This window comes from Melopsittacus undulatus, chromosome 16 (genome assembly GCF_012275295.1).
Source record: "Melopsittacus undulatus isolate bMelUnd1 chromosome 16, bMelUnd1.mat.Z, whole genome shotgun sequence".
Taxonomy (NCBI): Eukaryota; Metazoa; Chordata; class Aves; order Psittaciformes; family Psittaculidae; genus Melopsittacus; species Melopsittacus undulatus.
Genome location: NC_047542.1, coordinates 2572836 through 2588797, shown reverse-complemented (window position 1 = coordinate 2588797; position 15962 = coordinate 2572836). Strand labels below are relative to the sequence as shown.

The window sequence follows — 15962 nt, the reverse complement described above, 5'->3', positions numbered from 1 at the left end:
GACTGGTCTGTGATATGCACATGGTCAGGTTACTTTGCACCAATTCACTGGGGCATGCTCAGCCTTCCCATGGGCTCAGGGACGGGAAAGAGCTTCCCTCCTGATGGGAACCCACCTGAGTGCCGGGACTCAAGGCAAGGGCAGCGCTGCTGTTGTAAAGCATCATCCAAAGCAGTCCGACCCAGCCAGCCTACCCAAATCTGATTCTAATGAATCCATCCCCGGAAGAATACTCCTTAATTAATTAGCAGCTCATTTGCATGAGGTGTCACATTATTAAAGTGCTGCTGCTGCAAGTGGGGCTGTGACAAGGTGCGAGCTGACAGCTTTTCAAAGGAGAAGTCTTATAAACGAATGATCTCGCGAACTCGCAGCTTTGTTCTAAGCGAGCCTCTCATGCAGTAATAAATTAAAGACATGGGAGCTGCTGATTAGTCTCTGCATGGTGCCTCTGTACCATCCTCCCTGGTTTATCTTGGAGGATCAGCTCTCCAGAAGGGTGGAGGGAGCAGAAGGATGGAAAGAGGAAATAAAGACTTAGGAAGGAGAGAACATCTTCAGTAGCAGTCCTCTCGTACAGGTTTGTACTGGTACCTGTTAGGATATCTGAGCTGCAGCAATAGGCTGCTTTCACCTCCAGAAGCCAGCAGGGAGGCAGCAAGGGCTTCTTTTCGCAGGCTTCTCTTTCCATCTGTGAATGGGAAGGACTATGTTTGTGGAAGCTCTTCTCCCTACAGCAGATTCAGGTGCTCCCCAGGATGTACCCCAAAGCAGCATCTTGAACACTGGTATCACAGCTGGTTGCTGTTAGCCAGGGGACATGGAGGGTTGTTGAACCAGCTCAGATCTTCTATAGCATCACAGAACAGTTTGGTTTGGAAGGGACCTTCAAGCTTATCTTGTTCCAAGTGTCCATGGGCTGGGACACTTTCTACTAGACCAGGTTGTTCCAACTCCCATCCAGCCTGGCCTTGAACACTGTCAGGGATGGGGCATTTGGTGCAATAGCCTGTTGACTGTGGCTTGAGCTTGAGCACAGAAGAAAGTGGTTAAGTGAAGTGAGAGTTAATTTGGGTTCATTTGTTTGCTGCATTGGCATTTTTGTGCTTAACAGCATATGTGGGTCCCAGTGTTGCAGCCTACAACCCCCCTCTCTGCCTGAGACCCTGGGGAGCTTCTCTGTGCTTTTCCCCAGTTAGCCCAGTGCTTCCTTTGGGGAGATGCAGATTCCCAGGTGGTGACTTTGAACACTTAGATGACATTTCCCAAGCAGAAGAGATGGGGAACACATGTGGGTGTGAAAGGCACATACACAGAGACGTTTTTGACATGAATATTGAGTTCACAGAAATCTCAGATCTATAAATAATTTGGGTCATGAAGCCTGATTGGAATAAACTCAGGCTTGAACCCATGTTACCTCCTGCTTCCCTCTCCTCTGTCCCCTTTTGAAGGTATAAACTCAGGCATGCAGCCACACAAGCAGGAGGTGTTTGCACGTTCTGGAGAAGAGGGATCATCTGAGTGCATGGTACCAGCAATTTAATGTATTGGGAAAGGTGAGATCCAAGTGAGATGGGAACAGAGATCTGTCTCCTTGCACCTGGAGCTTTGCCTTGAGTTGAGGGAAGGGATAGAGGAGGAAAATGTCTCCAAATGATTAGGACTCAGAAAACATGAGCAGAGAAAGCAGTCTTGGCTCTGCGTTGCCTTGATGCTCTGCCTGCACTGTGCTCAGCAGCAGGAGGGAGAAGCTGGGATGTGGTTGGTTTGCTCCAATGGGGCTTTCATATCTCTTTGAAGTTCAAAAGGAAGAGTAAATGTGAACAGCAGGACTTTGCACAGCAGGGTTGCCTCGGTGGCCCTTGCTGGAGGGGAGGGGGAGCTATGGGTATTGTTCAGGTACTTGCAAGTGACTTATCTACTGCCTTTGAGCATCGTCCAGTGGCAGCATGAGATGAGATGCAGATGTGATGCCACCAGGCTGCTTGTCACTGGACCCCCTGGTTTGTTCCCTTCCCATTGCTCTTATGGCAGCCTGCCCTGCTCTAGGCCCCTCTCTGGCACTTCATAGACAAAGATCTATTCCTGCAGAAATTCATGGAATGATCATGGCTAAAGTAGGCAGCACGTAAGAAAACCCCTCCTGATTGCAGCACAGCTCCAACGCCTGTGAGCTCACTGCGACCAGCCCTTCAAACTGAGTTTTCTTCCCAACTGACCTGAGTTTTGTAAGGGCAGCCCCAGATGTGATTAGTGAGTGTATTTAATGTTTAGTTATACAGCATAATTCTGGAAAGGATGGATTTTTTCCTCCCTCAGAGACCAGATCATTTGGTGTTGAGGAGCTGTTTTGCTTCAAGCCACTCAGCCTGATAGCAACATGACCTTGTGGAGTGAACCCATCTATCAAGGCTTCTCCCTGCTATCTTTGGGGTAAAAATGAAGGTGATGCCCTCCATGACAGGCAGATTTTCTCCTCATTTGTGAAAATAAATGCATAAAGAAAATGTGAAAGGAGAGAAGGAGACTGGGATATGAGGAAGCCTCCAGGTAATGAAGTTAATTGGATATGCTGGTTTGAATTGAATGTGCATGTAAGGGTTGTCATTAGCTTCCTCACGGACATACCTATGGTTTAAAGGAAACATCCTTAAAGGGATTACTGTTTCACTTTAATTTCAAGGGGGCAACTTCCCATGCAGAGAGCAGGGAGCTAAATCCCATTCGTTGTCTTCCTGCCTGTGGGAGGTGTGTGCAGGGAAAGCCAGATCTACAGCCTGGGTTTCTCTTCCTGCAGATGGACACAGGGTGAGGAATCCTAGCCAGAGATCCAGGCAGGTCCCCTGAGTCTGCATTAGCAGATTCAGATCCCAGGGACTGGGTGTTGATCCTCAGCAAACCACTTGGCTTCCCTGTGGTCTGTTCATGACCTGCAAATGGCTCTGCTACACCCCCCAGCTGATGTTGAGGGGGTCTAAGGGGTCCTTTACTCCCAAAAGAATTCCATATAGGGTCTGAAGGGCTCTGGGAAACCTCTTGTAGAGATTGCTGTGCCTTTTCCTCCCTGGGTGTCAGAGGCAGAGAATGTAGAACCATCAGCAGCATTGGTAACCCTGTAAAATGATACTGCAAGAAAGGATGTTTGAAAGTGTGACAGCAAAAGTGGCACCCACCTCATCGTGTGCATCTCACCCTTTTTAGGCTGCTGTGAATGTAGAATACTCTGGGTTTAATTGAACCAGATTAGAAAAAGTAAATCCTTCTTGCAAACAGTATTTGGAGGAGGCACACAGAGAAAATCTGTCTTTAGCATTGCTGAGTATCTTGCATGTGGAAACTTCCTCTATTACCAGGTCCAGGTAGGAAAGACCCCACAGAGCCATGGACAGCAGGAGGCAGGGGAAGGCTATTTACACTATGCCATGCTCCAACCTCATTCAGAAGCCTGCTGCCAGCAGCAGTTTTTCTACTCTATTTCCAGTGCAAGAAATCCATGCTGCAGCTTTATGGGAAGCTTGAATGGGAAATGCCCAAGAGCTGCAAGTGTCAATGGCAAAAAGGTGGCAGATCTGCAGACCTTGGCAGTGAAGGCTGCTCTGTGTTGTCTTTGATTTCTATTTCAGGCAGTAGATGCAGTAACGCTCCAGTGCGTGTTCCCAGAGCTGATAGAGTTCTGGTTTACACAAATGCAATGTTATTTGATAGTATTCACCCTGAAGGGCTGGAAATCTGAGCATGAAAGGAGGAGTCCTGAGGCTCCAGGCTTGACTGGGCTTTTTGCTTTGCCACCATTAGGTACAAACATGCTCAGCCAGCGTGTTGTGCCTCCTGACCTAGGGCATCATTTCAGGATCCCATCCCATCCATTGCCTCCATGGGAGGCAGCCCTCAGCAAGGTGCTTAGGTATCCATTTCCCATCATGTACTTGCATACACTGGGAGAAGCTGCAGCTCTTGAGGAGTTAATGGGTGGCCTTGCATCTAGGATCTGGGATGGGGAATCAGTCCCTTCATGCATGTTCTTCTGGCAGCAGTCATTTCATCATGAATCAGACTCATTGAAACACTCAGAATGAAAACAGGTAATTTAATCATGGGAAGTTCCTACAAAGAGATTCAATGCCTTCTAATGGGAGTCTGCTGGGGGAAACTGGAAGGGAATCCAGACGTATCTTACCTCTGGCATAGGCTGGGCACAATGCCTGACAAACTTTAGTATAATAGGTGTGTTGGAGCTTCCTGTCACATTGCATCCTCAAATGTCTTATACATGGGTACTGCACTGCAATGTAGACGTGCCACAGTGTGGTATTTTGCTAATCTCTTAAGATAATGCAGAGCTGGTGACTGCAGTCTGTACTGTGGGGGAATTAAACACATAAATCTACATGATGCCTTTGCAGGGAAGCTGCAGCTCTTGACTTCAGCAGCGATCAGCTCCATCATGTGGAGCAGGGATGTTGGATGTTTCACTGTTCAGGGATGCTGTTTGGATCTGCACGTTCTGTCATTAGGCACTTTTTGAGCCATATTTGTGAACATCTATCAAGAGTGATTGAGGAAAGTGCTGTATTCTTCCCTGTGAGGGTGCTGAGGCGCTGGCACAGGGTGCCCAGAGAAGCTGTGGCTGCCCCATCCCTGGCAGTGCTCAAGGCCAGGTTGGACACAGGGGCTTGGAGCAGCTGCTCCAGTGGAAGGGGTCCCTGCCCGTGGTGGGGGGTTGGAACTAAGTTAGATTTAAGGTTCCTTCCAGCAGAAACCAGTCTGTGATCCTTCCCAAATGACTTCTCAATGTGTGAGTCTGTGATCTGTCCTCCAGGTCTCAGCTGTCTCTCAGGTGGCTGAACATGTCTCTGATCCTGGATACCTCTGGTTTCCATTGCACCCATGTGCTTCTCCTGCAGGGCTGGGACTGTGCCCCAGTTCTGCTGCTGGGTCAGTAGATGGTTGGCACTGGTAGGGCACCTGCAAGTTAGACAGAGGAATTACTTCTCTTCCCCAAACATCAACGAGAAGCTTCCTGCTGTGGAGATGATCCTTTTTCTTCTTCCGCATTCACAGGAATCATCCTTCTTCCCTGACATCATCATTTGTTGTCATGGAAACCAAACCCTCAGGAAGAGAGGCAGTGGAGCATCTTGGTGTATGTGGGTGCATCTTGTGTACCATGGGCTGGGTACCCATGTGGGTACAACACACACCATGGTCCCCCCATGGGACAGGAGAGCAGCCGGCTCTGCTCTCTTCTTGTCCTTCAGTCTCTGAGCAGCATGGAGCAATCTCACGTCGACAGGCTTAGTAAGAGACCCCAGGCTTCTCCCCCTGCCTATGGGGGAGGCAGGAGGGTGCAGGCACCTTGTGCAGGGCTCCAGCTGTGTCCCAGGACACCCATACCAGGCACAGCTCCAGACTGGAGGAGGCATCATAGACATAGTGCTGTCTCCAGCACAGACCCACAATTCCCAGTTGGAATTGGCCTGCACAAGGCTTGTCCAGTGGTATCTCTCTTTATTAGCCCTGTCTGACCTCATTACTAGAAAGAAGCTCAATTTAACGAGCTGCTGGTGCCCCAAGGGAACTCTGAAAAACAGTTGTTTCTCACAAAGGCTGCTGATCCTTCATGTGCAGTATTTCCATTCCCGTTTGCCCATTAATCAGGCCCTTGTGTGGAAGCAACTGTGTGTCACTGACAGCCCAATGTCCTGGCTGCTAATTCCCAGGGGATTTTGCAGGCTTGTCCCTATGCCCATTGGATGGGCTGGCATGGAGATGGCACCGGTGCATGCGTGAGCAGTGGCTCCGGCGGCAGTGCGGGTCACTTGGGTTTGCATCGCAATGTGGTGTGATGCAAGGCACTGATCTCATCTTGGTGTCAGCCTACCTCTAGTTCTCAGTGTTTCATGAAGGCATTGAAATACCCTAATGTGAAGAGTGCAACTAAAGCAGGCTTTGACCTTCTGCCTTTTTCTTTGGGATTTTCCCTTCTGAAAGTTCAGGGCTCGTGAGCCAGGCTTGGGCTGCGTGCTTAATCCTGCCAGAGGCAGCCTGCATCTGCCTGTGGGTGTTAAATCAGATTCACACCTGATGTTCTTGTACGTCACTAAGAACTCAGAGAGCAAGGAGAAAAAGAAATCCAGAAAGGCCATGTTTGTGTATGCAATATGGCTTTACATGGCAGGAGGCATCGGGGCTCTTTCCAAGAGGAGGATTTATTCGGAGGAGGGTGCAGGGGAGCCTCCCTTCTCTATTGAGTGTGAAGATGTCCTTGTATTTCCAGCTGAGATGGCACATTTCTCAGATAAATCTTAAGATACTTAACAACCTGCTTCTTACCTCCTCGGCACATGAAGCAGGAAAATAGATGTCCCTCTCTGCTGTGCTGTTCGGCCTCTTCTGAAGGCTCAGGCTTGTCCAAGCTGGTTCTTGATGCCTCTTCCTCTGTACCACAGCCAGGTAGTGAGTAATCAAGCAGCAAAAGGGGATGCAGCAGCACAGCTCAGCATGAGGCTGCAGCAGATGGCATAGAATCCTAGAATGGTTTGGGCTGAAGGGACCTTAAAGCTCGTCCAGTTCCAACCCCCTGCCATGGGCAGGAACACCTTCCACTGGAGCAGGTTGCCCAGCCTTGGCTCACCCGTCTGCTCTCACCTCCATGCCTGACGGCTGCCACTGTTTGCAGCTCTGTAGACACCGTGTTGCAATCAAATGGTTATGCAAATATGTAAATCCTGGTGGGAAAGACAATGTAAATGGTTTGTTTATCCTCCTCCCTTCCCTTTTGCACAGCCCCCAAGGCCATAAATCATTAACTTTTGGAAGAGATGGGATGTCCTCAACAGCAGCCGCTCCTGTCAGGGGTGTTGTTACAGCTTGGGCAGGTTTTCCTGCAGGAGCAGGGAGTTGTCATTTGGTTGGGTGGATGGCTACTGGGAGCCCAGGCTGGGCTGGTTTCAGCTTGCTGAATCCTGCAAATATGAAAGTAATGGGACAGCAGCAGCATCTCCCAAGTTTAAGGCAGAGATGGTGTTGTAGGAGGCTTCTGTGGCAGCAAGAGGTGATGGAGATTGAGTCTTATTCTTTGTGAATTCACCAACTGTAGTGGATAAGGAGCCGTTGCTTGCCAGCTCTTTGCTGTGTCTCCAGGTTGCATGCTGAGATTTTGTACTAGATGCCTTTTCCTACCTCTTCCTCCTCCCTTCCAAAGTAACATCAGAATTTGGCTGCTGTGAAATCACCTGTAATCTCTTTGTGCTTCTTCCAGATCCGAGCAGATGGTCCTCCCCATGGTGGAATTCAGTATGAGATGGTGACCGTTTTCAAGGACGGGAGCCCAGTCCTTCGAGACATGGCCTTCTCCATTGATCAGAAGTATCTGTATGTCATGTCAGAGCGACAGGTAAGGTGTCTGCTTCCATACCTCCGTGTTTGAGGTTTCCTTCTGTAAGGAGTGTGTTGTTGGAGCACAGGAAGCTGAGGTTGTGTGTTGAGCCCTGTGGTGCTGTGATCAGTGCATGTAGATGGAGCACCAGCAGAAGCTCAGTTTTATCTGCCTCTGACCAGAGATTGTCATTAGCGTGCAGGGGAGGGAGTTGTGCCCATGTACTCTTGTCTGCAGGTGATGGAAACAGCTGAGCTGCTGTGGTTTGAGGTTCTGAACCATCCCTGTCTTAGATAACGAGATCCTGAGCCTCAGGCATTACGGATTCACTCCCTGCAGCGAGGCTGGCAGGCTGTGGGTTTGCATTGCTTTATCAGAGCATCCTTTATGATGGCTTTATCTATTTCTGTATTTGCCAGTGTATTTTAAGTGGCTGTGAGTGTGTGATGCTTGTGCACAGAGGTGGGACCAGGTGTGGTGTGGGCATGAGCTCTGCAAGCAATGCTAGCACTGAGTAAGTGCTGTGCTACCCATTACCCTGTTGGTTCTGATGGTGCCCAACCTGGATCCAAAAAGCGCATCCCAAATGAATATGATGGGAATTAATGGCCACTGGTCCACAAGCATCTGCTGGGGAGCCAGCATGGTGTAAATAATCTGGGACCTTCAGTTCTTCTCTGAAACAAGAGAACACATGATGTGCCCACCATTAAACCAGACTTCTGGGTTCACTGAGTGTTGAGCATTTTACTGGCTATTACGACTGTGTAATTCAGATTAATGGAGCTGGTGCCTTGTGGGTGGTGGAGGCAGGAGAAGGGTTGCATCTGAAGGTTGCTATTAAATTGCTCTGTGTTGAGTTAACCCTCTGGTCACTAACAGCTTTCCACATCTGCTGGTAAACAACTATCTGTCCTCCCTCCCACCTGCTCCCAGAGGGATGCTACAGAGAGGTGTCAGTGGGAAGTGCTTAAAGATCTGCTGATGGAGATAAGAGAGCAAGCAGCTATCCGTAACAGCTCGCTTTGCACTACAGAGCTTATAGCTCCTCCCAAAGCCAGCAAAGCTGTTTGATAACCTGCAGCAAAACAAAAAGGTTGGGTAATACTTAAGTTGGTTATGAAGAGATTTAAAGCCAGGGAATAAATTCTTTAGATGGGTGCAAAGTCTTCTACCTGCTGAAGGACTTAAACTGAATGAATCCCTCTGGCTAAAGAAGGCATTTGGTGCTTTTTAGAGCAACTCAGTGGTAGACACTTCTGCAAACAGCCACAAATTAGGATCCCATTCCAGTTTGGACTTGGATTAGATGGTAATAATGAGGATCTGTGCAAACTTTTGAAGTGAAATTAGACTGTTAATGCTGTGGTCATCTTCTCCAGGAGCCATGTACTTCTTTCTGCTCTCACCGGGGAGGGAAGCACCACTGTGTATCTCAAACAGTTGAGGAACTGTTTTCATTCGGAGGAAAATCCAGTGGGAATGCCTCCAACTCTTCTTTTATGAGGCGTGAGCATCCTCATATTCATCAAAGTGCTAATTTGCTTAATTGTGAAACAAAAAGCGAAGGGAAGGGAATTAGCAAATAATAGGATATTCCTGGAACGTTAATTCAATTTCCAGCCACAGCTCTGGCAAAGCACTCGCTTTGGGGGAGACTCCAGGAGCATGGGGACATCATCCCTCATTCCTTGCGGGAATTGCTATGGGATTTGCCTTTTGCCCTTGTAGAGGTGCGTGCTTTGGGTCCAGAAGTCCTGGCATGCCATTACATATGGATTTCATCAGCTCCTGTGACCCCACTGCCCTAATCCTGGCAATGTGATAGTTCAGCGAAGTGAAGGGTAGAATATATTTTCCCTGCAGTGCTATATAAAGGAGCCTGATGATTGAAACGGGGTCAGGACTGAGAGAAGGAGAAAGGTCCATCAGCTTCAGAGGGCTGGTGGGAAAGGGTGGGAAGTGCCCTTCAGAAGTACTGGGAATATACAGTAAAAATGCGTTCTGAAGCCTTGAAATCTGGAGCAAAATGCAGTTCTGCCACAGTAAAATGACACAGAGAGCAGCTGTGCTGAACATTGAGGTGTTTCTATGGTGGGATTCAGCTGAGGAATTGCTCCCAATGCTGATGGGGAGCAGGTCTTTTGGTGTTAGGTACAGACCCACAATGAGATGCAATTCTCTGTGCTGATTATGCTGAATAAACTGGGATGTGTGGATGCTTCCCACAAAGAGTAGAAGCAACGTTTTGGTCTGAAGCCCATCTTCCTTCTGTGCTAGCAGCAGCCAGGATCAGCTTTATGCTGAAATGCACTTAGGAAAGGAGTCGCTTCATCCTAAAATCTGGAGTTGTGGTTGTAGGCGAGTCCTTCCCCCCCTTCCCCTGGCTCCCATCCCAGCCCTGTCTGTGCCTCGCTCCAGTTTATCCGCAGTCCTTTTGAGCTCTCCATGAGCCTTTCATGTTTCATTGCCAACTTCTTCCAAAGCAGAATATCTGACATTTGATTTCACTCCCACAAAGCACAGAAGCAACAGTTGCACAGCCCAGTCTGGGGGAGAGGAGGATAAAGAAACTTTGCTTCCAGCCACTTATTCTGAGTTCTTTAACCACATGATTTAAGAGGCTTATTAGGAGCTTTACAAGCTCTTCCTGCTGCACCTGGTTTCAGATAGCTCTTAGAGCAAAAGAGGAACGATTCTCCCAGCAATAGGTCAAGGATAAATGACTTAAAACTGACAGAGGGGAGACTGAGATGAGCTCTTCGGCACCTGTGAGGGTGCTGAGGCGCTGGCACAGGGTGCCCAGAGAAGCTGTGGCTGCCCCATCCCTGGCAGTGCTCAAGGCCAGGTTGGACACAGGGGCTTGGAGCAGCTGCTCCAGTGGAAGGGGTCCCTGCCTGTGGCAGGGGTTGGAGCTGGAGGAGCTTTAAGGTCCTTTCCAACCCAAACCCAATTGTGTGCTTCTATGGTTTTATGATTCTGACCCTCTTTGAAGCAGAAATTCATTCCTCAGCATTGCTCTACCAAACCAATGCTGTTTCTGCCCACAAGCTGAGCAAGGCTTGGATAGCACCTTGGATGCAGCCGAGATGGAGGTGTGTTGCCTTAGCTGAGCTACATTGGGTGCAAAACCAGTGACAAATATCCTGCTGACACCAACCCCCACCCTCCCAGACTAAAACTCATCCCATTCTAATGCTGCACATATCACGGAGCACACACCAACCGCCCCATGCAGAAAACCTTCTCTAATGTCTTGCTTTCAGAGAGGAAGACTGCGAGGCGAAAAAGTGGCTTTATAATTCAGTCCTGAAGCATTAATTGTCTGTGTGTCAGGGAGGTGGCAGCGTTTTTAATGTATGAAAGCTCAGTGCATTTCAATTAAATCAGCCTTGTAGGATGAGAGCAGTTTTACGCTGCCAAAGCTACAACCCCTTTCCAGGCACTGTGTCTGCTCCCTGTGCAAGTTCAAGCTGTTGCCGTGCTGGTTTTGCATGCAGCAGGTTTGACTTTGCTCCCACGTACACCTTCAGCCGTCGCGAGCTAACCCTGTGAGAGGTGGTGGGCATACTTCAGCACAGAGATTTATATAATCTCCTCCTCATCATCTTGGCATCAGCAGAATTGGGGCCAAAGATTTTTGCAGCTCTTGACAGAAGAACAAATTCTGTTATTTTTAATGTGGGAGCGAGCGGAGGCTCCATCAAACACATGGCAGGGCAGGGATTGCCGTCTCCAGAAGATTTCACCACCTAATCAAGGGCTCTGTGCATGAGATTTAAACCAGTGTGATTAAAATACTTGTAGGAGGGCTTGTTAGAAGGAATCCTGTGCAAGTGATGAGAAACATGGCCCAAGAGAATCATAGAATCGCAGACTGGTTTGGGTTGGAAGGGAGCTTAAAGCTCCTCAGTTCCTGCTCTCTGCCATGGGCAGGGACCAGCTTGCTCCAAGCCCCTGTGTCCAACCTGGCCTTGAGCACTGCCAGGGATGGGGCAGCCACAGCTTCTCTGGGCACCCTGTGCCAGCGCCTCAGCACCCTCACAGGGAACAGCTTCTGCCTAAGAGCTCAGCTCAGTCTCCCCTCTGGCAGGTTAAAGCCATTCCCCCTTGTCCTGTCTTTGTGGGGCCTTCTCCAAAGCCCCTCTCCAGAGGTCTCTTCCCTTCCCAACTGCAGAGCTGTCTGATGCAAGGGTGTCTCTCACCCACAGACTGTGAGTACCGGAGGCAGCGATGGGCTCAGGGTGCAGGTAGGTGCAGAGGAGCCAGGCACCGGAGCAGGCACTCCCCTCCTCTCACTGCCTCTTGCAGACACACCATACTAAGACATATTTTTCCACCTTGATTTTCCAGCACCTTTCAGCTAATCACCCCCCACTTGGTTGTGCTAATCACGTACAGTATTTGATGAAGGGCTGAGGTCGTGCGCTGCGGGTCTGCTCCCTGATGGGTGAAGCAGCACCTTCCTAACGAGATACCCGGGCAGCATGTTGCAAATGCAACGTTCACCCTCCATAAGCAGCTTCTAAAGTCCCTGTGCATTTCATTGCCTCCAAATGTTGCTGCTCTCAGCTCACCCATAGTTACTTCATGGTTTATTCTGCCACAGGGGAATGATTTCATTTTGGTTTTATACAGTATGTAACAGCAGCATCCTGCTCTGTAACTGGGAACCTCACCATTCCCCTGCTAGGCATAATGACACATAATCACCCAGTGAAATGCACATAACATCAATTAGCACAGCCTTAGGAGGCCATAGACCTCTGTAGCTTGAGATGTACTGAGGATCATTTGCACCTCGAGTGAGTAACAAATGCTCCATGGTCAGTCTGCTTGCATCCATGGTGCTAAGCCATGTGTGATGGTGATCCCCTCCATGCCCATTGCAGGCACTATTGCTTTAGAGGGATGCAAGGAGGGTTTAGAGGGTGCAGGCTTTTTGTTAGTTTTAAGCAAGCACCCACTAGAGCACCTGAGGGATTTCTCATGGCACATGGGATATTTTCATACCTGGTTGATGTAGTTCATAGATCTTTATGCAGAGTGGTATGAGCAAAGCTGCACCTGGTAGGAGGCAGTGAAGATGAATGCTGGTCCCTAAAGATTCCTCTCACACTGTGGTAAGAAGAGCAGTAGGAGGGTGGAGGTTATTTAGATTGAAGAGATGGAAGTGGCTGTATAATATGCTTGGAGCTGCTTTACCCTCGCCTCGTCTTTTCGCCAGTGAGGACCAGTGCTCTAGCATCATTACTGTGGGGCTTGGAGCAGCTGCTCTAGTGGAAGGTGTCTCTGCCCATGGCAGGGGCTTGGAACTGCATGAACTGTAAGGTCCCTTCCAATCCAAACCCTGCTATGATCGACCTGGCTACCAGTATGTTGCATGAAGGGCAGAGGCAGCGCTGCTGGAGCACACTCAGACCTGTTGCTTTTCATCTCCGTATGTAGTTCCCCCTCACTCTCCCATATACATCATTGTGGCTTTAGGTAAAGAAGCTGTCTTTTCATTTGCTCTGTTAGCTGTGAAATATTTGCTTTGCAAATGCCCCTGTGTCAGGAGCTGCAGATCTGCAGGAGCCCCTGAGGATAATTTGTTGTGTGTCTCTATGTCCTGTAACCCTGAGATGTTTAAGTCGTGTGAAAACTGCTTTGCTTTGGACTGATTGAGAGGGATGCAGGCGGGAACTGCCCAGATGATTTAGAAGAGGCTGAAATTGGGGTGAGGGCTGAGAAAAGCAAGGAAGTCCATCAGTTCTGGAGTAGTGAGGCTGTAAATACTGGTGGTGTCCTGGAAAGAACTGAGAAAACACAATAAAAAATGCAAGAGATGCGGAGAAAAGGGTCTGGAGTCATCAGGAGGGAAAAAATGAACTGATTAATTTATTACCTACGTTATCTGCTAGTTGAACAGCCAGTTAGCTGGATATAATGTTAGCAAAGCCTGAACCACTGGGACAGGGACAATAGCTCAGCTAATTCTCCTTCCTGTGAGCTATTCCACTGTGTCATCCTGTACCAGCACCCGTGTGGGTCAGGAGAGCTCATCACCCCATGCATGGCTTGACCCCCAGTGTTCACAGCCTGGCTGGGACCTCCTGCTGCTCCAGCACATTGGGGTGTCCAAACACACTTATCCCACTTGTTTTCCTCCACAACCACTGCCAGAGAGGTGTGAAATAGCCATAAACTGGGGCAAAGAGGGAGCAGAACAGTGGGATGAATGAGGGAGAGTAGGATGGTGAGAGAATCCCCCTGGAGCAGTAGGGTCCTTGCTGCAGAAGGAGCTGCTGGCCTGGAGGAAGGGCTATGGGTTTATGCTGTCCTCTTCCATCACCCCCTGCTCATGCTGCAATCTCCTAACATTTATGAGTTGATTCACGTTTTGTCTACTTTCCTCCTATGGTCAGTTAAGAATAATGGAGAAATTTGGCTAAAAACCTGTCTGAGATCATTAACAATATCTCCCCAAAAGAAGGATATGTTCATAAACATGGGATGACCAAACACACCCCAGCATGCAGGCAGAGCTGTGGCAGTGCTGGGGCTGGTGGGTCAGGGTCCAGGCTGGTTCTAGCACCTTCCTGCAGCCCTTGCTGTGATTTACGTACAGACTCAGAACTCAAAGGTGTGGAGTTCAGTGCAGGAGGCCTTGAGGTGCTGAATGCTTGCAAAGTAAACTGTCCTGGAAGAAGTGGTGATGTTAAAACCCAACACTGGGGACAGTGACTCATTTTGCTAAATGAGTTATGTTTCAGACATTGCTCACATGGGGTTTTTTCCTTCCAAGTGCTTGCCAGGGTTGCTTTGTTTTGCTTTGCTTTTTCTTTGTATTAGGTTTTTTTCCCCCTGCCAGTTTCAGCTGCAGGGTTCCCATGTGTTTGCTTCAGCATTTGCTTCCCTTTCCAATTCCTCCGCTTCCTATTAAACCTATTGTTTAATTTTTAGGCAAGCAACCACAGTCCTGAAACATTCCCAGAATTTCCCTTCTGTGCACGTGCACACACACAGCTCATCACCCTGTGCACTGGGTGTTTGTATTCCCAAGAGAGAATGGTACTTGGGGGAGAAATCTGAACTGTCCCACTCAGTGCTCAGCTTGCAACTAGAGGATCATTGAGGTCCTTTCCAACCCTGACTACTCCATGATCCGATGAAATCCCAAAGCAAACCTCAGGTTCCTGTCTCCACTGCAGCTTTTAAACTTACTTTCTTCCCCCCTTTCTCAGGCTGCTGCAGTATTTGTCTTCTCAGCAAATGAGGTTGGCGGCTATTGAGCCGGTGAGGAGGGGAATTGTTCGCACTGGGCGCTAACGGAAAAGGAACATAACTCACAATATGGTGAGGGGAGCTCTGCAATTGCACAAATGATTCTATTTTATACTTTAATTAGTTTGAATTAGCAATGGGAATAGATGCATAAAATGATCCAGTGAAGGGTGAAATGGAAAAAGGGATACGGTATGGAGTAGTGCTTTATTATGATACAGTTTGCAGGAAGGAAGGTGCAGATGATGTGCAGGCACTTGCCCTGCTGAATCCTCTCTTGGTGAGCTCAGACCTGAGGGCTCTGCAGGGAAGGAAGGCAGGTTGTCTCATGCAGCAATGTCCTTGGGCATAGGCTGAGGTCTGGAAGGCAAGGACAACGTGGCACTGTTTCTGGTGGCTGTGAGTGGGACTGGGAGCAGTGGGGAACCCCTTCAGCAGCCTTCACTCTACGCTTGGCTCCTGGCTCTTCCCCAAACCTCAGCATCAGCATCAGTCTGAACTCTGTGGCTCAAAGGGGCAGAAGGATTTCAGAGAGTTCAGGTCCACCCTGAGTTTTAACCTCTGAGCATCCTTTGCCAAGTTCTGTTTTCCCCTTCAAGGTCCTGAAAAGTCCTGTAAAATCAGAGGCTCTCAGTGTATTTTTGGTTGTGTTTCATTCAAGTTGAGGAAATACAACTGCAGAGATTCCTGTGATCATTTGGAAAGGAGCAGGGCTAAAATATGTAATCTAAGTCCCAGTCCAAACCTCTGAAAGCTCTTGGGACCCTTAGGCCAGAGCCACTGACACAGCTTTAATGCAAACAACTATTGAGGTTTCAAACCAAATTCCCACCAAACTATTTGAAAAGTTCAGAAATGTTCAGGGAATGTTCCTGCATATTCCAGATTGGTTGGAAATGATGGATGGGCCCCGGGAGAACTGGCTGTAATGGTTCCAGTTAAGGCTGGTTGCAAAGCAGGAAAACAACCGTGTGGGGTTTGCTCTTGTTCTCCCTCCTCCTTCCCTGGCATGCCACTTCCCTGTTAAATCTTCATGTTCTAGAGCATGCCAGGCTGTGGATATGGAGGAATCCCAAGGGATTCCCTGGGAAGCCTGAGACATTTCTGGAGAGTGATTCAGCATCCAAGATGAAAATCCTGAGCACCAAACCCAGGCAGGTCCTGGCCACAGTTGTTCACACCCCTCCATCATCAGGGTCCTCCATCCCCATCCCTTTGCCGTCCTCAGGAGCGACTTGTGAGCTCTGGCATTCCTGATGCGAGTGAGGAAAAGGAGCTCCATTAATAATCCTGTATTTGTTTTAGCAGCACACAG

At 48.8% G+C, this 15962-nt stretch overlaps 1 protein-coding gene across 1 annotated transcript in view; it reads left to right on the top strand.

Annotated features, from left to right (window-relative positions):
* Window positions 1–15962, top strand: part of PLXNA2 (plexin A2) — a 142420-nt gene that overhangs the window by 35761 nt on the left and 90697 nt on the right. Inside the window, exon 3 of the mRNA XM_005143191.4 lies at window positions 7265–7399. Within this exon, the coding sequence (XP_005143248.2) occupies window positions 7265–7399 (135 nt within the window). The remainder of the gene's footprint in view (window positions 1–7264; window positions 7400–15962) is intronic.